The sequence below is a fragment of the Nomascus leucogenys genome, chromosome 4 (genome assembly GCF_006542625.1).
Source record: "Nomascus leucogenys isolate Asia chromosome 4, Asia_NLE_v1, whole genome shotgun sequence".
Taxonomy (NCBI): domain Eukaryota; kingdom Metazoa; phylum Chordata; class Mammalia; order Primates; family Hylobatidae; genus Nomascus; species Nomascus leucogenys.
Window position 1 is genome coordinate 133,805,276 of NC_044384.1, and position 22,367 is coordinate 133,827,642.

At 39.4% G+C, this 22,367-nt stretch overlaps 1 protein-coding gene and 1 long non-coding RNA gene across 3 annotated transcripts in view; one reads left to right on the plus strand and one right to left on the minus strand.

The window, feature by feature from the left end:
• Positions 1 to 21,722, plus strand: part of FGL1 (fibrinogen like 1) — a 31,658-nt gene extending 9,936 nt beyond the window's left edge. For both annotated transcript variants that reach the window (XM_003256715.4, XM_004087948.3), the window contains 6 exons: positions 2,077 to 2,257; positions 11,135 to 11,294; positions 11,536 to 11,633; positions 16,799 to 16,887; positions 17,068 to 17,255; positions 21,360 to 21,722. In XM_003256715.4, coding sequence (XP_003256763.1) covers positions 2,077 to 2,257; positions 11,135 to 11,294; positions 11,536 to 11,633; positions 16,799 to 16,887; positions 17,068 to 17,255; positions 21,360 to 21,519 — 876 coding nt within the window. In that variant the 3' untranslated portion in view covers positions 21,520 to 21,722. The remainder of the gene's footprint in view (positions 1 to 2,076; positions 2,258 to 11,134; positions 11,295 to 11,535; positions 11,634 to 16,798; positions 16,888 to 17,067; positions 17,256 to 21,359) is intronic.
• On the minus strand, positions 1,704 to 7,990 carry LOC115834818. The gene is made up of 4 exons (XR_004029812.1): positions 7,871 to 7,990; positions 6,636 to 6,823; positions 2,066 to 2,199; positions 1,704 to 1,963 (listed from the first exon to the last, which is right to left on the minus strand). It is a non-coding gene; the product is annotated as an uncharacterized LOC115834818 (long non-coding RNA).
• Positions 21,723 to 22,367: the final 645 nt, after the last annotated feature.

Genomic DNA, 22,367 nt, shown 5'->3' on the forward strand with positions numbered 1-22,367 from the left:
TTCACTCCAGCCTGGGCGACAGAGTGAGACTCCATCTCAAAAAAAAAAAGTGTTTTACATTTTTTCAAATATAAAGTATTCGCAATAAGTAATTTTTAAAAATTCACTGGAGTTATTTGGTTGGAATATTAGAAATTTGAAACAGTCCATAGTAATTAAAATTAACCCTGAGCTTTTCAATATTGAAAAGTGTAAAACTAACCAGATTATTTGAAAGTAATTACATCAAACTTGTGTTGTCCTTTATTTGTGAATAAAAAAGACAAAACATTCATTCAAAGTTCTTAGAGAAAGAAAACTCCTAGGTTTTAAATAAGCTTACTAAATAGGCATATGCAGTCTCATAAAGATTGGGCGCACTTCACCTGTGATCTCTTCAGTTATTTTAAAATTGCATAGTGCACTATGTTTAACAATATCACAACCGATCCCCCACTGTTGTAAAACAACACAGGACCCAGACACCATAAAATGTTCTTGCTGTTCATTTTTTAGCCTATGTGACTCAAGGTGCTAAGTAAATAACTCTCTCAGAAGAGATAAATCTGAGTGATAGGGAGAGAGTAACAAGAGCAAATAAGAAATAATCCTAGAGAGGCCTGGCGCATTGGCTCACGCCTGTAATCCCAGCACTTTGAGGGACCGAGGTGGGTGGATCGCTTGAGGCCAGGAGTTTGAGACCAGCCTGGGCAACATAGCGAATCCCCACCTCTACTAAAAATACAAAAATTAGCCGGGTGTTATGGCACACAACCTGTATATTCCCAGCTACTTGCGAGGCTGAAGCACAAGAATCGCTTCAACCAGAGAGGCAGAGGTTGCAGTGAGCTGAGATTGCACCAGTGCACTCCAGTCTGGGTAACAGAGCGAGACTCTGTCGAAAGAAAGAGAGAGAGAGAGAGGGAAAGAATCATCCTAGAAAAATGGCTGGGACAGGTTCTGTGACTTGGACCTAGGGATGGGAAGAACGGAAAGAAAGAAAAGAAAGGAAGGAAGGAAGGAAGGAAGGGAGGGAAATGAAAGGAAAGGAGGGAGGGAGGGAGGAAGAAAGGAAGAGAACGAAAGAAAGGAAAAAGAAAAGAGGAGAAAGAATTCATCCTAGAAAAGATGTCTGGGAGAGGTTCTGAGAAAGGAAAGGAAAGGGAAGAGGAAGGGGAAGGGGAAGGAAAAGAGAGAAATCATCCTAGAAAAATGGCTGGGAGAGGTTCCATGACTTGGACCTAGAGATGGCAGGGAGGGGAGATATACTACATATATATAAAATATATATATATTATAGATAGACTATATATAAATATAAATATATTATATATACATATGTATTTGATATAATATATAATATAATACAAATATATTATGTAATTTTATAAAAATGTTTATATAAATATAACATTATATAATATAGACTATAATATAATGAATATAATAGAATTATATTATATTATATATAATATATTTAATATATAATATATTTAATATATATTATATGTTATTTGATATATAATATATAAATATATAGATATATATTTAATATATATCTATATATATTTATAAATAAATATTAAATATATGTATGTAAATGTATACCAGACAGCCATTTAAAAACCTCATTTATTATGGAGATTTACATGCCAAGAATACAATTAACTTCTATAAAGCACATTACTGTTTAGAAAACACATAAGCAAGGTCATATAGAGATTGACAGCATGGTCCTTGAACTGAATTTGAATCCCACCTCTGCTTACCCACTGGGCATCAGGACTGAGCCCTTTCCTACCGCATGGAATTGTTATGAGGATCGAATGAGACAACTGTAAAGCTCCTAGCATAGCGATTCTGATTATTTTATATTATTTGATCTTTTGAGTCCAGGAGTTTTCGCATAAGCCATAATTTCCAATTCTTCAAATAGTAGGTGGTATTAGAACTTTTCAAACCACTTTCTGTTTGGAATGATATTCTGAAACGGGAACCGGAGACAAAATGGAATCACTGATTTATCCAAATGTTTAAAAAGCACTTGTTTTCCATGAAAATGAGATGCATACTCATCTCGTCTCACCTGTTTTACAGGCGCTCGAGGACTGTGCCCAGGAGCAGGTGCGGCTCAGAGCCCAGGTGCGCCTGCTTGAGACCCGGGTCAAGCAGCAGCAGGTCAAGATCAAGCAGCTTTTGCAGGAGAATGAAGTCCAGTTCCTTGATAAAGGAGATGAGAATACTGTCATTGATCTTGGAAGCAAGAGGCAGTATGCAGGTCAGAATGGACTTTTCTTAAGTGTTTCAATAACTTCCATTACGCACCCATGTACAATGATGGTGCTAGTTATTTCAGGCTTTTCCTATTTGAGTAACAAGCAATATGAAGCATTATATCAATTATAAATGTCTTCTTTCATGCTTTATTTTATTTATTTTTTTTTTTGAGGCGGAGTCTCGCTCTGTCGCCCAGGCTGGAGTACAGTGGTGCAATTTTGGCTCACTGCAAGCTCCGTCTACTGGGTTCATGCCATTCTCCTGCCTCAGTCTCCCGAGTAGTAGCTGGGACTACAGGCGCCTGCCACAACGCCCGGCTAATTTTTTTGTATTTTTAGTAGAGACAGGGTTTCACCATGTTAGCCAGGATGGTCTCGGTCACCTGACCTTGTGATCTGCCTGCCTCGGCCTCCCAAAGTGCTGGGATTACAGGCATGAGCCACCGCGCCCAGCCGACACTGTTTTTCTATCTCTGCCAGGGCATTTACTGTGAATGCTAAATATCTGAGAATTTATATCATTTAATAAGAAATCAGGACAATAGATTGTTTAAATACTGATGGATACGGCCGAGCGCGGTGGCTCACGCCTGTAATCCCAGCATGTTGGAAGGCCTAGGTGGGCGGATTACAAGGTCAGGAGATCGAGACCAGCCTGGCCAATATGGTGAAACCCCATCTCTACTAAAAATACAAAAATTAGCTGGACGTGGTGGCAGGTGTCTGTAGTCCCAGCTACCTGGGAGGCTGAGGCAGGAGAATCACTTGAACCCGGGAGGCGCAGGTTGCAGTGAGCCAAGATTGTGCCGCTGTACTCCAGCCTGGACAACACAGTGAGTCTGTTGTCTCAAAAAAAAAAAAAAAATCAGTGTACACATGGCAGATTACAATTGGGAATTTTTGCATTTGAGCTTTGTGTTTATGTGTCTTTCCTTGTTACATGTATGCGGTTTTCCCTTCTGAAATCCTAATGTGCGTTAGGGCAGCAAATAAGGTAAAAAATAAAGGAGCAGAAAAAGGAAAAAGAACCAGAATTACTAAGGAAAATAAAAGAGTCGTTTTTTATATGTATATTTTGTGATTTCATAATGTTCCTTTCCATGAGGTATTTCTCCCCAGAAACTAAATGATTTTAAACTGGGAACACATTACACACATTGCTGCACAAATCATTATTCTCTATGGAAAACTGTTCATTTGAATTCCTCCAGAAGCAAAAGGTATCTTTTAGAGTAAACAGTGATTGTCAGAAACAAAAAGAATGCTAGCGAGAGCACTTTGTCCATATGTGTACTCTAGCACTACCATGCTACATTGTAATTTCTGTCTATGAGTCTATTGTGGTCAATTAACTGGGCGCTTTGTAAGGTCTAGAATGATATTTAATGTACTTTTATCTCCCTGTTGGCTATTAGAGTGCCTGGAACATAGTGGATCCTCATATTCAGGAATGAAGGGAAGGTAGTTCATAGGGAGAGGAACAGCAAGATAAGCAAATATAAATTGGGAAAACTATTTGACTAGAATTGAAAGACGTAGAGGTCAAAGAGATGCCAATCTTATGGGAATAGAAACGTGTTTATTTTCTGCTTCTAAACATACAAGTGTAGGATATAGGAGTTGTGGGGGCCTATGCTTCAATAAAATGCTTCAGGGCACCTGGCTAGCTGAGACAGCAGCGCATGAGACTCTTAAAATGCTCCCTTTTTTTCTACCAAGATCCTTATCTCCCTCTGCTCAGACTCCTCGCCCTGGGCTCCTGCTTCTCTTTTGGCCAGCATGTTGATCCAACTGCCCTCCCTCTGGCCCTTAGAGATCAGAAAGAGGCCAGGGCCAGTGGTCTGCAGTAGTGGGGATGGCTATAGCGTGAAGATGGCCAGTGCCTCTGGAGCCAAGAGGAACCAGGGACAGTTTGGGTAAAAATGGGCTTGGGAAGCAAATAGACTATCATTTAAGGGATGAGCATACAGATAAGTGATCCCAAAAGTACATACAAAGCTAATCTCAAGGGCAAGGAACTGGTAGATGCAAGTGGAGCACCATTTTTCCAAATTTCAAACCAAGCCCAAGACTTGGGGTGTCTATTCAAACACATTCTGAGCAGGTTATTGACACAGACTCAAGGGTCAGTCATGGCAGGAGGCAGCTAATCAGATGTTTGTTCCCAGGCCTCTACAACCAGTCATGGGAAGACTGAGGCTTAAGTGCTGTATTATTCCGTTCTAATACTGCTATAACAAAATGAATGAGGCTGGGTCATTTATAAAGAAAAGAGGTTTAATTGGCTCATGGTTCTGCAGGCTGTAAAGGAAGCATAGCAGCATCTGCTTCTGGGGAGGCCGCAGGGAACTTACAATCACGGCAGATGGCAAAGCAGAAGCAGGCACATCTCACATCGTGGCAACAGGAGAAAGAGAGGGAGGAGGTGCGACACTCTTTTAAACAACCAGATCTCATGAGAACTCACCACTCACTGTACAGTACCAACGGGGATGGTGCTAAAACATTCATGAGAACTCCACCCCCATGAGCCAATAACCTCCACCAGGCCCTCCCTCCGACACTGGGAACTACAACTCCACATGAGATTTGGTGGGGACACACATCCAAATCATATCAAGAGCTGAAAATCCAGTCCTTGTGTTGACAGTGCTGGGGAGCAGACTTTGGGAAGCAAGGGGTCACCAAGGAATAAGGGAAGAAATCAGTTACTTGGAAATTACGATGCCAAGGTCAGAGCAGGATTAACTGTACAAGCAGGAGTTAGAAGAGTCATATAGAGATGGTTCAGAAAAAACATTATAATTATTATAAATATAAGACTGTTATAATAATAAGACAGATGACAGGAATTTGAGATGACTGTTTTTTGATATAAAAGCCAAAAAGATCAGAATTCAGTAGATTAAAACAATATTCTTCATACATTAAGTACAAGCATGAAGGAGAAAAAGGGGAAATAAAATATAAAATATAAACACAGTTCAATTGTTCTTTATATTTTAGTATATAGGCAAATAGTACTAGAGAGGGTACTAAGAACAGATACTCAATAAATAAAATATATAACATAAAAATTCCAATAAAGTATAGTGTTTTTTATATATATAATATGGTATAAAATATATAAGAACTCGTTCCCATCAAAGTTTATGTTTTTGGTGTCCTTAAATGTAAAACAATTAAGTATTCATACATATAATCTGTAGAAATATAAATTTTTTCTTCTTATTTACAAGTTACTTTATTATTACTAAATTAGTTATTTTCTGAATTCTAATTTATCTGATGGTAGAAAACACCCAATTACATACAACTTAGCAATTTATGCAAACAATGCACAAGGCACATGATTTTCTACAGCATACTATTAAGCTGTATCTTTTTTTTAAAGCATTTGGGTGCTAGCAAATTATGAATTAAAAGGTTACCGTATCAAATTCATATCAACTAGTGGCAATAACAAAAATCTGGCATCACCACCGCTGTTCAGCTGACAAGACCACTAGCTCCACCATCTCCCCTTCTTCAGGAGCTCCCAGTCTGCATGTGAGTGTCTTGAGGTAGGATGCAAAGTGGCCTAAGGTGTTGCCTCTGGAGGTTGATTTCAAAGTCCAGCTGCCCATCTTGCTAGCTGTGGCCTTTGGGGACATTACATAACCTCTATGTGTCCCATATTCCCCATCTGAAGAATGAGAATAAGAATGCTGTGTATTTGTTGTAAGGATTAAAATATATTCAAATTAGTGAATATATTTTGGCCAGGTGCCACGAATCATGCCTGTAATCCCTGCACTTTGGGAGGCCGATGTGGGAGGAACGCTTGAGGCCAGCATTTCAAGAACAGCTTGGGCAACATAGTCAGACTTTCACACTACAAAAAAAAAAAAAAAAATTGCCAGGCTTGGTGGTACATGCATGCAGGCCCAGCTACTCAGGAGGCTGAGGCAGGAGGATTGCAGAAGTTTGGGGCTGCAGTGAGCTGATTGTGCCACTGCACTGCAGCCTGCCTGGGTAACAGAGTGAGACCCATCTCAAATAAATAAATAAACAAAATAAAATGAGTTAATATATTTAACATCGTAGAGCAAAAGAAGTACTCAATGAATGCCAGCTATCTATGGACATTATTATACCCTTGTTTTCAAGGGAGAGAGCCTACTCACTCTACCCTACAAGAGTATCGCCTTCTCTCAATATTAATTTAATTGCACATTTAAAAATAACAAAGAGAGCAAAATTGAATTGTTTGTAACACAAAGGATAAATGCTTGAGGGGATGGACACCTCATTTTCCGTGATGTGATTATTATGCATTGCATGCCTGTATCAAAATATCACATGTACCCCAACAAATACATACACCTACTATGTACCCACCTTCCTTTATCCTTTTGTTTTTCCCTTATGTTGCCTGGGGGTGAAGATGGCGGTAGCAGGGCCAGTTCTGGCATATCCCAGCATGCTCCAGGGAGTGGCAGCTGACCTCTGTTGCTGACCTCTTTTTGTGTTTAGAATGTGTGGTACTTTGTGCCTTCGGTTCCCAGCTTTGAGCCTCAGCCACCATCCTGAGACAAGAGGAAAAAGCCCATTTGGCAGGCTGTCATGTCACTTTATGAGCTTAAACATTCAGCCTTACAAAATGGCTTGCTTTCTGCATGATCAGAGAGAGGACGCACATCATCCAGTTTAATACAGTGTTTGTCAAAACACAAGGCAGGACGCCTTGGCCTCACTCTAGTATTATGTAAATATTCAAAATTCTTTTTCTTTAAAAAAAAAAAAAAACTCCTATGAACACAAAGCTCTTTAACCTTGCCTTTCTTCTAGCTATTCTCCAGGGAGTTGAGTGGGTCAGAACATTTTGAAAATCATCATTTTAAATATCAAGCTCATATTTTGAATTCTGCATTTTTCATACTTTCTGCTGTTACGGTTTAAGTCTCATTTCCCAAAGCAGGCTTCTTAACTTGTTAGCTGTAAGCAAGTTGAACTACTGGTGCTTTTTTGCTTTTGTAATGTTTATTTATTCGTTGGGGGTTTTGTTGTTGTGTTACTGTTTATTTCAGTTAAAAGCTTTTCTTAAGTTGTGTTTGGCATTTTCTTCTGGGGAGAAGGAAAATTTCAAAAACAAGACCAAAAAAATAACAAACTCGCAGTTAGCATAAAATAATAACAAGTAGAAAATGTTGGCTGAAACCTCTATATTCACTAAGTTTTCCAGAGGCAAATGTTATAGCTAATCACTTCCATATTTGCCTGGAACATAGTTTGATCCTTGTGAATCTTTAGTATTCAGCTCTTTGGTAGGAAACTAAATGTAAGCAAAAAGCTTCTTTCCAAATAGGGCTAAAATCTGCTTACTTTAATAAAAGTGTTGTACTATATACTTGACTATAATAAAAGTGTTGTACTATATACTTGACTATAAGATGTAAGCTTTATAACAACATTGAACCAATTTTAGGTAATCATTTTCTCTTTGTTTTGCTTCTTGTTTAATTGCCAAACAGTATCCTTTTTATAATTTAGCATGTATTTGAACACTTTTGCTTCTGAATCTTGAAAATAAATATAGAATAAAGCCTAAATCATTACAAAGGTAAACATCTCACCAAAGCAGGAGTATATGGTTGGTCCCGACCACGTGAAGGCTTTATAAAATGACTAAGGTTCTTTCTTTTCTTTTCTCTTCTGATGTCTATGGCCTATTCAACCCACTTAATGTGCAATATATTTTATCTGTAACAAAACAAGAGAGTTATAAATCTGGCATTTTAGTATGAAAACAATGAACATGAAAAAGAACTTTAAAATATGCTACAAGAATGGAATTATCCAATCAGAAAAAAATTTTTTCATAAGGAAATTAAGAGAGCAATAAGGGTAAAAGTTACAGGTGATGATGTTATAGTATTTTTTTTCAAATGTTTGTAGATGGCTCTTCTTGAGACTATCTGTTTATAGTGACCACTACTTCAATCATCCTAAAATCTAGCTTGCTATGCATCTAAACAATAGAGAGGTCCCCATTGGCCACATTCTCTAAGTCCGTACAGATCAACGTAGCTGAGACCCAATGGGTGTTAATTTACGTCACCCTCAAGTGGCTTAAGAAACAGAGATCATCACCTTTTGGCAGGGTGTGGTGGCTCACACCTGTTATCCTTTTGTGTCCGGAATTGGTGGGTTCTTGGTTTCACTGACTTCAAGAATGAAGCCGCGGACCCTCGCAGTGAGTGTTACAGCTCTTAAGGTGGCGTGTCTGGAGTTTGTTCCTTTTGATGTTCGGATGTGTTCAGAGTTTCTTCCTTCTGGTGGGTTCGTGGTCTCGCTGGCTCAGGAGTGAAGCTGCAGACCTTCGCAGTGTTACAGCTCTTAATGCGGCGCGTCTGGAGTTGTTTTTTCCTCCCGGTGGGCTCGTGGTCTCGCTGGCTTCAGGAGTGAAGCTGCAGACCTTTGCGGTGAGTGTTACAGCTCATAAAAGCAGTGTGGACCCAAAGAGTGAGCAGGAGCAAGATTTATTGCAAAGAGCTAAAGAACAAAGCTTCCACAGCGTGGAAGGGGACCCGAGCAGGTTGCCACTGCTGGCTCGGGCAGCCTGCTTTTATTCTCTTATCTGGCCCCACCCACATCCTGCTGATTGGTAGAGCCCAGTGGTCTGTTTTGACAGGGCGCTGATTGGTGCGTTTACAATCCCTGAGCTAGACACAAAGGTTGTCCACGTCCCCATTAGATTAGCTAGATACAGAGTGTGGACACAAAGGTTCTCCAAGTCCCCACCAGAGTAGCTACAAAGTGTCGATTGGTGCATTCACAAACCCTGAGCTACACACAGGTTGCTGATTGGTGTGTTTACAAACCTTGAGCTAGATACAGAGTACCAATTGGTGTATTTACAATCTCTGAGCTAGACATAAAGGTTCTCCAAGGCCCCACCGGAGTAGCTAGATACAGCATATCGATTGGTGCATTCACAAACCCTGAGCTAGATGCAGGGTGCTGATTGCTGTATTTACAATCCCTGAGCTAGACATAAAAGTTCTCCATGTCCCCACCCGACTCAGGAGCCCAGCTGGCTTCACCCAGTGGATCCCGCATCAGGGCTGCAGGTGGAGCTGCCTGCCAGTCCCGCGCCGTGCGCCTGCACTCCTCAGCCCTTGGGTAGTCGATGGGACTGGGCGCCGTGGAGCAGGAGGTGGCGCTCATCCGGGAGGCTTGGGCCTCACAGGAGCCCACGGAGCGGGTGGGAGGCTCAGGCATGGCTGGCTGCAGGTCCCGAGCCCTGCCCGGCAGGAAGGCAGCTAAGGCCAAGCAAGAAATCAAGCGCAGCGCCGGTGGGCTGGCACTGCTGGGGGACCCAGTACACCCTCTGCAGCCACTGACCCAGGTGCTAAGCCCTTCATTGCCCAGGGCCGGCAGAGCCGGCCGGCTGCTCCGAGTACGGGGCCCACCAAGCCCACGCCTACCCGGACTCTGGCCTTGGCCAGCCCAGAAAGGGGCTCCCACAGTGCAGCGGTGGGCTGAAGGGCTCCTGAAGTGCCGCCAAAGTGGGAGCCCAGGCAGAGGAGCTGCCAAGAGCAAGTGAGGGCTGTGAGGACTGCCAGCACGCTGTCACCTCTCGATTTCACTTCGGAGGCCGAGGTGGGCGGATTGCCTGACCTCAGGAGTTTGAGACCAGCCTGGCCAACATGGCAAAATCCTGTCTCTACTAAAAATACAAAAAGAATTAGCCAGGTGTGGAGGTGCATGGCTGTAATCCCAGCTACTCAGGAGGCTGAGGCAGGAGAATTGCTTGAACCCGGGAGGCGGAGCTTGTAGTGAGCCGAAATCGCACCATTGCACTCCAGCCTGGTTGAAGTGCAAGACTCTGTCTCAAAGGAAAAAAAAAAAGAAAGAAAGAAACAGATACCAGTTTTTGGTGACAAAGGGGTAGCTATATTTGCTTCAGTGTTCAAAGAAATACCACAGCAAAAAAGAACTAAGGGATGAAAAGAATAGCAGAAGCTTGCAGTTTTTAGCAAAAACATGTAAAAATGTATGTACTTTTAGAAACTTCAGTGGGTTAGTAAAAAATCTAACAAGGCTAAGAGGTTATAAGATTTTGACAAGATTATGGGTGCAGCACACCAACATGGCACATGTATACATATATAACCTGCACATTGTGCACATGTACCCTAGAAGTTAAATAATAATAAAAAAAGATTTTGACAAGATTACTGTTTTGGGTTTATTTTCAGATGTCCAGATTGATTTATCATGCTCTAAGTCAAGATAACCTGTAGTAACTTAGTTGTTTGGTGTTAACATTTCTGCTTTCATTTTTAGCTTCATGGGTGAGATAAATTTTACTATTCCGTCTGATAAAACTGTAAGTTCCACCTAAATATACTGTTACTAACAGACTACACATAACTTGTTTTTTTAATATTGTTTTCTACAAAACTCAGAAATTAGAAACTAAGCCAGGCTTGGTAGCTCACACCTGTAATCCCAGCACTTTGGGAGTCTGTGACTGGAGGACAGGATTGCTTGAAGCCAGGAGTTTGAGACCAGCCTGGGCAATAGAGTGACACCCCCCATCTCTTAAAAAACATGTAAAAGAAAAAAGAAGAAAGAAACAAAAAACTAGATTCTTATTTCACTCCCTTTTTTCCTCCATGATTATATCAAGGATTCAGGTGGCAAATATTAGCAAAGGAAATAAAACTTTCCTAATATCCACTGGAAGATGTACAAGATGCAATTTTAAAACGCTGATTTCTATACCATGTGTTATCTGTCTCCAGTGATGTTGAGTAGTCTCATTCAGAGGCTTCCTAAGGGAAAAAAAAAAGACGCATAATGAATGTTACATTACCTTGTTTTAAAAACAGATTGTTCGGAGATTTTCAATGATGGGTATAAGCTCAGTGGATTTTACAAAATCAAACCTCTCCAGAGCCCAGCAGAATTTTCTGTTTATTGTGACATGTCCGATGGAGGAGGATGGACTGTAATTCAGAGACGGTCTGATGGCAGTGAGAACTTTAACAGGTGTGCGAATTATGATGTAAGACTTTATTTGTAGCAGCAAATGTGAGATTTATAAGTCAAATATTTTGACCATATCCTGAAGTCTATTAGACAGAATTTCAATCTCTCTAAATAAGAATACTGAAAATGAATTAACTAATCAAGAAAATATTGGAGGTGGTGGTAGCAGGGGGTGGGTGGTGGTCACTTTGGTACCACAAATGGAGTTTGCTCAAATCAGCTTCCGCTTTACACTTTTTAGAGGATGGAAAGACTATGAAAATGGCTTTGGAAATTTTGTCCAAAAACATGGTGAATATTGGCTGGGCAATAAAAATCTTCACTTCTTGACCACTCAAGGTAAGGTCTGAATGATGTCAAATTTGTTTGAAATACAATAAAAACAACACAGTTTTTTTAACCAAATTATAGGCAATGGAACTAATTCAATAATTGCTATGATTTGCAGATGGTACTGATAACTTTTGGGTGATAATCCCAAATGTAAAATGTGGCTGCCTAAAATTAGAAACAGAAAAAAAAGCTAGAATTGGGTTGGGGGGAATTATTTTCTCATATATATGTATGAGAAATATCTATATATATGTATTTATAGATAGATATATATTCTATATATAGTATATATATAGCTATATATAGATATATAGGATATATGTCGCTATATATATCTATAGATATATATAGAATATATATATATTCTACTTCTGAAAAGGATATATAATGTCATAATTATTCCTTTTTGATGCCTTGGGTTCCTGAAGATTATATACACTGTATCAGTTACCTAATGTCACAATAATAACGTGTAACAATCCTCTTCCAAAGCTAGTGGCTTAAAATCAACAACCATTTATTACTTCTCACAAATCTGCAGCTTGGCTGGGTGATTTTGCTGATCAGGGCTGGGCTCTGCTGATCATGGCTGGGCTTGCTTATGAGTCTGCAATCAACTTCCTCATTGAAGTTGCTGCTCTAGGATGGAAGGATTCAACCTGGCTCCATAGGGTCTCTCATCTTACAGCTAGCTAGCCTGGACTTGTTTTTGTAGCACAGGCAGGGTTCCAGAAAAAAGAGTGGATGTATGTAAGTCTCTTGAGATCTAGGCTCAGAACTGGCACGGAGTCATTTTTCTTCTATTGGTGAAAGCAAATCACAGGAGCACCTCAGACTTTTTTAAAAAAGGAAATAAACAATAGGAGGAGTTATGAAGACATATTACGAGAGAGAGGTGAAGAATTGGGGAATTGGCACTGTTTTTCCAATAAAATACTATAACATATGAAATGTCCACGTTTCCACATACCTCTCATCTTTTATGTTGACATTTTTTCAAAGATGCAACCAACTTGAAAGAAGTTTCAACCTACCACCTGTATCCTATGTTAACATTTTACTTTGCTTGTTTTTGTTACATATCTATCCGTTTGCCCATTACTCAATCCAACCATCAATCCATTTTTCTGTATATAAATTTCAAAGTAAATAGCAGATATCTGGACAAGTCTCCCTATATACCTTTAAATTCTTATCTTTAGAGTTTAATATTTGTCTAGAATATCAATGTTTTGTTAATGACTTTTCCAAGCTTCTATCTCCCATGTTCTTTTGCTCCAATCCATTGTCTTCCCTACCTCTGTTGTAGTCTGAGATTATCATCAGTCCCACTCAAGTCTGATCCTGAATCCTTCATAAAAGGCAACTGTCATGCCCAAGAAAGCATGCTAAGTTGCGCTGCAATTGCATTAAAAATAAAACAGCTGGGCATGGTGGCTCATGCCTGTAATCCCAGCACTTTGGGAGGCTGAGGCAGGTGGACCCCTTGAGGCCAGGAGTTCGAGACCAGCCTGGCCAACATGGTGAAACCCCATCTCTACTAAAAATACAAAAATTAGCCGGGCATGATGGCACACCCCTGTAATCCCAGCCACTTGGGAGGCTGAGGCAGTAGAATCGCTTGAACCCAAGAGGTGGAGGTTGCAGTGAGCCAAGATTGCGCCAATGCACTCCAGCCTGGGTGACAGAGTGAGACTGTCTCAAATAATAATAGTAATAATAAATTAATTAAAATAAGACAAGAGTTCATTTGTTCCATCCAAGTTCTGGAAAGCTATTGGTGTTTCTATATTTATAGTAGTAGGCTTATGGTTATAAAGTTCTTTGAGACACTAGAATAATAAACATTAGACAGGCTGAGTAATCCTAGAAACCTTATACTTTCTTTGTATGTCCTTCTTATGATCAGTGCTCTCTAAATTTATTTAAGGCTTCATTTCCTTCAACATTTCTGTTATTCTAGTTTTAAGAATTTTATGCCAGATATATAAAATTTTCCAAACCAACTTCTGTTTCATTTGCACATTGATATTTATCTGCCTTCTTACTGAAACTATGAAAACCCCAGAGCAGTAACCCTTGGCTCTTTCTAAATATATGAAATTCAAATGTATTGTTTTTCAAGTTATTATGATGTACATATTTGCCCAAAGGAACTTTGCCAACAAACCTGTTCCTTTTCGTATTTCGACTTTGTACTCAGGCTGGCTAATCTCATGGCAGTAAAAATGTATTTTTCAGTTCCTGGACCCACAACCACGTATCCCATCAATGCAGACAATAGGCAGTGCTTTTGTCTCTGCATTCTTTAATTATGAGAGCATTAGAGCTAATGAATTACCTCTGAGAATAGCTTTATCCCCACTACATAAATCTCGACTAGAAGTAGTGGCAATAAAATTGATTTAGTAATGGTAAATGTAATTTGTTTACTTATTGAACAATGAGACGTTTAAATGGTTAGCCAAAAAATTGAGACTTTATATCTCTTCTATAATAGAAGTTTTTTTATTTTTTATTTTTCCGAGACAGATTCTTGCTCTGTTGCCCAAGCTGGAGTGCAGTGGCACAGCCTTGGCTCCCTGCAACCGCTGCCTCTTGGCTCAAGCAATTCTCATGCCTCAGCCTCCTGAGTACCTGGGATTATAGGTGCACACCACCACACCCAGCTAATTTTTGTATTTTTAGTACAGACGATGGTCTCACCATGCTGACCAGGCTGGTCTCAAACTCCTGGCTTCAAGTGATCTGCCTGCCTCAGCCTCCCAAGGTGCTGGAATTACAGGTGTGAACCACTGCATCTAGACTGTAATAGAATATTTTTAAAGACAGTTGACTTAGCCTGCCTTGCTGCTCTTACACACTCTACAGTCTTCTCTCATGTGACCTTTACTACCTTGAGAGAGCTCCCTGGGGCAAGGAAATTGTGGTGCTAAATCAACAAGCCCAAGAGAGGCCAACATCCCCTCTTAAAGGGACTCCAGTCATGAGGAATCCAGCATTCCCTACCCCAACAGCCTTGAGTTGCTTTATAGGACTCCTTCAGGCTGTTGTGTTGTCTGTCATCTTCTGCTTCTGGTGTGTGCACCCTTAAGCTTGAGGGGAGGCTAAAGAGTGGCTTTGCTTTTTTTTTTTTTTTTTGAGACAGAGTCTCACTCTGTCGCCCGGCTGGAGTGCAGTGGTGCAATCTCGGCTCACTGCAACCTCCACCTCCTGGGTTCAAGCAATTCTCCTGCCTCAGCCTCCCGAGTAGCTGGGATTACAGGCTTGCGCCACCATGCCCAGCTAGTTTTTGTATTTTTAGTAGAGACGGGGTTTCACCATGTTGGCCAGGATGGTCTCGATCCTCTGACCTTGTAATCCACCCAACTTGGGTGTGAATAGAACTTGGATATGCAGCCTGGGATGTCCACAAGTGGATCCAAAGCCCCTTGCTATAAGTGACGGAGATGGGGATGGGAAGAGAGAAGAGGCCAACCAGAGATGGAGCCTAGGTGATAGGACTATTCAGGGACCCTCTTTCCCAGTGTCTCCATGCTCTGGCTTGAAACTCCTAGGAAAGTGAGGCTCTAAATTCTAACCTGATCTTACAAGTCATTGTTATATCTTATTTATCAAAGTAGGAGGATAGAACAGATATCGTCTAATAATTTGATTTATAACCTTTGGTGCACCTGACAAGAGTTCTGTTTCTGAAAAAGGAATAGTCTTTGTTATTTCCAAACAATGGAACAATGAAAAAAAAAGATTACTTGAAGATAGCAACTATTTTAATCATTTTAAAAATATAATGCCCTTTTATCACATAAAATTTTTACAGTCATTAAAGTATATCTTTAACGTTTAGAGATTTTTTGTCATCATATATCGTTCTTTAGCATATGTAAAAGAGAATATATACCCAATACATTGTATTCTTTTTTTTTTTTTTTTTTGAGACAGAGTCTTGCTCTGTCGCCCAGGATGGAGTGCAGTGGAGCGATCAAGGCTCACTGCAAGCTCTGCCTCCTGGTTTCACGCCATTCTCCTGCCTCAGCATGCTAAGTAACTGGGACTACAGGCGCCCGCCACAACCACACCCAGCTAATTTTTTTTTTTTTTTTGTATTTTTAGTAGACACGGGGTTTCACCGTGTTAGCCAGGATGGTCTCCATCTCCTGACCTTGTGATCCGCCTGCCTCGGCCTCCCAAAGTGCTGAGATTATAGGCGTGAGCCAATGCCCCTGGCCACATTGTATTCTTAAAATGCTTTTACATGTAGATATCAACTCTTCAGAAATATCTTTTTACTTAGAGGCATTGATGTTAGTGTATTTTCCAGTAATTATCATCATCTCTGCCATTGAGAATGTTGGTGGTACAGCATTTCTCAAGAATGTTTCCTTGTTGTTTCTGAAATTCTCTTCCAATGACATCCACTCTACAAACTTTGATGCAAACAGTCTCTTGATCTTATGAGCCAGTATCAAAGGAAGGTTTTCAGGTAACAATTAGGATTCATATTTCTTCCTCAAATTATTCTTAAAGGGTTTGCTGGCTGATCTTTTATGCTATCAGGAAAATAACCAAGTTCAGGCATATGCAGGCAATGGCAACTACATTTTACAAACCTAGTGGCTCAGCTACTAGAGATTACACAATGTCATTAATAATCCCAGCGCTTTCGGAGGCCGAGGCGGGCGGATCACGAGGTCAGGAGATCGAGACCATCCTGGCTAACATGGTGAGACCTCGTCTCTACTAAAAATACAAAAAAAAAAAAAAAAAAAAGTCACCATTTATATTCAAGATCAACATTCTTATTGAAATCAAGAAAAAGAGGACAAACTATTAAACGTAAAAACGTCAATCCTTTCATTGTTAGATTGCTTTAAATAATCACTTATTTTTTCTGTTGTTCATTATTAAGTGAATTGCACTAGGTTTTACCTCTGAGAGATCTAGTAGACTTTTTTAAATTTAATATTGTATCCATCATTTTTTTCAAATAAATTACACGATAAAATGTTCATGTTATAAATACAAAGGAGTCACTGTTTAATCTTTGAAAACTGTTTCTTGGCCAAAGGAAATGGTACAAGTGAAATAGAGCTCTGAATTATTTTTAAACTGCAGTAGTCCTTGTCATGTCAGACATTTTTAAAAATTATAATTTCTTGTTTCTTTTTTAGAAGACTACACTTTAAAAATCGACCTTGCAGATTTTGAAAAAAATAGCCGTTATGCTCAATATAAGAATTTCAAAGTTGGAGATGAAAAGGTACTACAATTTTCTAATAAGTAAAACCATGAATAAATGCTTAAAATGTGCAATATGACCCTGGAGTCAGTGGAAATAAAAATATACAACAGAACCTGTTCTTTTGTTTATGAAATAAACTCGATTTTAAAATGGTCATAGAGGAACTCCACTGACAGTAGAAATGCTCTTTTACTTTAGAATTTCTACGAGTTGAATATTGGGGAATATTCTGGAACAGCTGGAGATTCCCTTGCGGGGAATTTTCATCCTGAGGTGCAGTGGTGGGCTAGTCACCAAAGAATGAAATTCAGCACATGGGACAGAGATCATGACAACTATAAAGGGAACTGCGCAGAAGAAGATCAGTCTGGCTGGTGGTTTAACAGGTTTGATGTCTTATGAGCACAGTCGTAATGGAGTTGATAATATCTCACTGATAGGCATTAATTATCAATATAATATGTATGGTAATGTTAGTCTTTCTAATATTAGTATTATTAAGTAATCATTCTTATTAGAATTCTTCAGCAATGAAGTAGTTTTGAGGATTTGTTCATTGTGTACATTAGTAAAGTTTAAATGTCATAGAAATAAATTATTACTTTTACAAAGATCATTTGCGAACTGAATTATGGATGAGTTATAAATAGAAGGCCACAAATTCACACAAAGAAAGAGAGAGCATATATACATATGGACAATATTTGGCATCCTAATAACCAACTAGTTCTTCACCTGACCATATCACACAGAAGAGCCGCTGTTATTGCTGTAACGTTTCTGTATAGTACTACTTTTCAATCACTGTGGCTTTCATTAATTCATTGAGTCTAAGCCTCTCCCAATACAGAAATTTCCTTTACAATAATCTTGAAACCTAATTCTACCCTCTGACTGAATACTTTCGTGTTACTTTATCAGCAAATTCATTCCATTTTTGATTGTACATAGTTGCTTCTTTTCTTACTGATACAAAATATTTTATATATTTCTGGGGTACATGGGCTAATTTTTGTATTTTTGGTAGAGATGGGGTTCTGCCATGTTGCCCAGGCAGGTCTCAAACTCCTGGCCTCATGTGATCCACCTACCCCGGCCTCCCAAAGTGTTGGGCGTGAGCCACCGCACCCGGCCGAATTCATAAGTTTTAAATTGCACGTCATTCTGAGCAGAGATTCGTACCATTGGATTCATTCTGCCAGGAGGTGGGTCACCGCTTTGTCTGGCGTATCCACGCTGAAAGCCCTCCCTGCCCCAAGACGCTTAGTAGAAGTCTCAGTTATCAGATCCAGTGTTGCAGTTTCACAGTGCTTGTGTTCAAATCACACTTATTTGATTTAATAATGGTCCCAAAGCACCAAAGCTGTAATGCTGACATATTGTTATATAATCATAATCTTTTATTATTAGTTGTTGTTAATCTCTTACTGTGCCTAATTTATAAATTAACTTTATCATAGGTATATATATTATAGGGAAAAACAGAGAACTACTATAGATGGTTTTTTTCCTTCCTACACCCAAAAGATTTTTCCCCCTAGCGTTCTGAAATTTTACAGTGACATACACTGTTGTGGTCTTCTTTTTGTTTACTATAGTGGGTACTCAGTGGTTCTTTTCAATCTATATCATGTCCTTCCGTTTGGTAAATTTTATTTTCTTTATCTGCTCATTACTCACTTCGTAGCTGTTTCGGTTAGCAGACTGAAACTGCATAGTATCAATATACAGAGTTTGGTGTTATCTGTAGTTTCAGGCGTCCACTAGGGATCTTGGAACGTATCCCCTGCAGATGAGGAAGTACTACTGCTGTTGTAAAAATAGTCATTTTTTCTATATTTTGCTTTTTTAAAAAAACATTTGAGTCTATTTAATATTTGATCATTTATAAAGGAACTGGAGTATTTCCAGTAGTATGAAGGAGAGAAACAAATTTCTCTCTCCTGCTTTGGAAATTTAAGGTGATGATGGTCTTTTCCTTAGTGGTTTTCCTGTTATTTTAAAAACAATCTTCTTCACCTGTTCCTACTCCTCCTTTCTTTCCCCCTTGTTCTTCTAAGTTAGCATGACTTAAAACTTACGTGTAATTCATGAAGTCGTCTGCAAGCATCAACAATGTTTGATTTTGAAAAGAATTTCATATACAGAAATAATTACTAGTAGTATCCTGAGATCAGAACCGTCTACTTTATCCAGCCGACTGCCTTCTAAGGCATCTGAATGAAAACTACCATACATATTAATGTGGGCAAAGGAATGATTTACCTGACTTTAAAGACAAGGGTTCAGGGAGAACAAAGAAAGGCGAATCATTAGGTGGAGCCAGCCACAGAGCCCACGTTGTCCTTGGAATCAAAGGAGTTGATAAGGCTGTGCAATTGGAAAATCAGTAGGCATTAAGGGAGAGGAAGTCGATTGTTCTAGAAACTTGGTGCTACTTCTACCATGCCTATTGTTAGTGAGTTTGACTATCATCTTTTCTTCCTTTTTACTCTTGCTTTTTTTCTATCCCATAGTTCTAATTTACATGAAATGTTGGCACTTCATAACTATGACCCACCTATAAGATGTTCTTTTTCCACGTAGCAAACCAATCACTGTGTGTTGATGTCTTTTCTTTGTTAGTGTAGCATTTCACGTAATTGCTCATAGCTACTTCTTCACCAAGGAAGCCCCAATCATCCCTCAACCTAGTTTCAAATCCAGGCTGTTCTAAAAACTAAAGGATGCTGGAAAACTGGTCTCAGAATAGCAAAGGTTTCTTATGTTCATCACAGAGTCGGTTTCCTAATGGGATTCAAATCATAGACCAAATATAAAAATATAGTTAGCAGATGTCTCTAGATAGACAAATATATGCCAAAATGTATATTCTGGAGTCTCAATTTACAGTATTTTCTTTTTTGGCATTACTTTCCATGCTGTTTTAAAAACACAGTAGGCTTTTTTTTTTTTTTTTTTTTTGAAATGGAGTCTTTCTCTGTCCCCCAGGCTTGAGTGCAGTGGCGCGATCTCGGCTCACTGCAAGCTCCGCCCCCCGGGGTTCAAGCCATTCTCCTGCCTCAGCCTCCCAAGTAGCTGGGACTGCAGGCGCCCGCCATCTTGCTCGGCTAATTTTTTGTATTTTTAGTAGACACGGGGTTTCACTGTGTTAGCCAGGATGGTCTCGATCTCCTGACCTCGTGATCCGCCCGCCTTGGCATCCCAAAGTGCTGGGATTACAGGCGTGAGCCACCGCGCCCGGCCAAAACACAGTAGGCTTTGACATTTGCAGACTTGACGTACGTATTTTCAATTAATTACATTCATTTAAGTTAGGAGGACTTTGAGAACGCTCAGTAGGAGGGAATCATTAAGCTGGTAAGTGATTCAAGCCAGCCACTCAGCCTTAATGGGTAGACTATGTGCTTTTTTGATTCAATAATTTGGATTTTTCCATAGATGTTCAGAACTACCTCTTGTGAATGTTCTCCTTCTATCCTAATTCTGACATCTTTTCATTAATTGTATCAATAAAGAAGTATATGGTAAGTAATTTCATAACAACACACATAAACTTATTACATACTCTTACATGTAAATTATACATATCAAGGACTAAATTTACAGACTCCAAAGGAGGAAAGACACATTTTTACATTGTCGATAACCTAATCAGCTTATCTAGGTTTGTGCAATATATGTAAAAAATTAACTCAGCAACTAGGAAAAAATGATTATTGGTTGATGGGTGGCAAAACTTTAAATGGTCGTTTAGGTTTGTTTGCTTACCCTTGAGATTAAAATAATTGATATGCTAGCAATTTAAAGAACGGGAGATAGGGAGTTTGAATTATGAAAGCTAAGTCTTAGCAGCAGAGGAACGAACGTGTGAGTGCAAATTATCCCGGAAAGCCAGGAGTAGAGCACCTTGCCCACGCCTTGCTTTGCTGACACTCACCTTAGCTCTTGTTAAGTATGAAATTAACACTGTTCTGAATCAGGAGGTTGTAAGGCTGGAGGTTACAAGGATGCGTTTTTGTTTGCTTGTTTTAATTTTTTGTTTAAAGGCAATCGAAAATTGAAATGCTTGTTTTTCAATGCACTGTGAGTGGCCTGGGTTGTATTTTCAGATTTGTTATTGCAGTAAAACTCACCAGTTTAAAATACCCATCTCTGAGGCCAGGCGCAGTGGCTCACACCTGTTACGCCAGCGTTTTGGAAGGCTGAGGCAGGAGGATTGATTGAGCTCAGGAGTTCGAGACCAGCCAGTGCAACATAGAGAGACCCTGTCTCTATTATTAAAAAAATTTAAAAATAAGAAAAAATACAATAGCCATCTGCTGTAGAAATTTCTCAGCTTTTGGAAACTAGTAAATATTTACTTGTCTGAAAAATGGCAGAATTCATAGTTCAAAAGTTTTGAGTATTTGCTAGCAAAATAAAAGGGATTCTGAACAATATTTTTCCAGTCTGATTGTCGTTTCCTTTTTTTTTCCCCCTTCCACTAGGTGTCACTCTGCAAACCTGAATGGTGTATACTACAGCGGCCCGTACACGGCTGAAACAGACAATGGGATTGTTTGGTACACCTGGCATGGGTGGTGGTATTCTCTGAAATCTGTGGTTATGAAAATTAGGCCAAATGATTTTATTCCAAATGTAATTTAATTGTTGCTGTTGGGCTTTCGTTTCTGTAATTCAGCTTTGTTTAAAGTGATTTGAAAAATACTCATTCTGAACATATCCATGTGCAATCACGATCACTGTTGTGAGTACTGCTTTTCATTCTTCTTACTTGCCTTTGTTACTTAATGTACTTTCAGTACAGCAGATATGCAATATTCATCAAATAAATGTAGATTGTGTTAATATTTATTGAATCCCTGTGTGCAAAGGGCTCTGGTAAGAGCTTATGTCAGACAAAACATAAAAAGCATAGATTATATAACATGACCTAGGAGATACAAGCATAAATGCATAATAAATTATGAATGCAATTGGCAAAACACATGACAAAATCCAGCAAATAATGGATTGCCGAATCAACTGCAGAGACAAATATTATGAGTTGGGATTTGAACTCAGGTTTTGGATTACAGAGTGGAAACCTTTAAGCACAACCCGGGATCTTAATCACTACAAAACCCTACTCGTATTTTTAGGAAGTTTATGTAGGTTATACACTTCTCTCACAGGGCTCATTTTAATTCTTATGCCAATACTGTGAGGTTATTATTATATCCATTTAACAGAGCTGAGAATTAGTGGGTCTGAGTTTTTGTGACTGCTCGAAGTTACAAAGTAGGGGAACAAGGCCTCAAATCCAAGTCTTCTGATGCTAAATGAAATGTCTTGCCACCATCCTATAGCTTCTTCTGGATAGAACTTGGATTGGTGCAGAATAGGGAGAAAACGTTTCAAATGAGAGTAAAAGATACTCCAAAATGCTGGGTACGGTGGCTCACGCCTGTAATCCCAGCACTCTGGGAGGCTGAGGCAGGCGGATCACTTGAGAC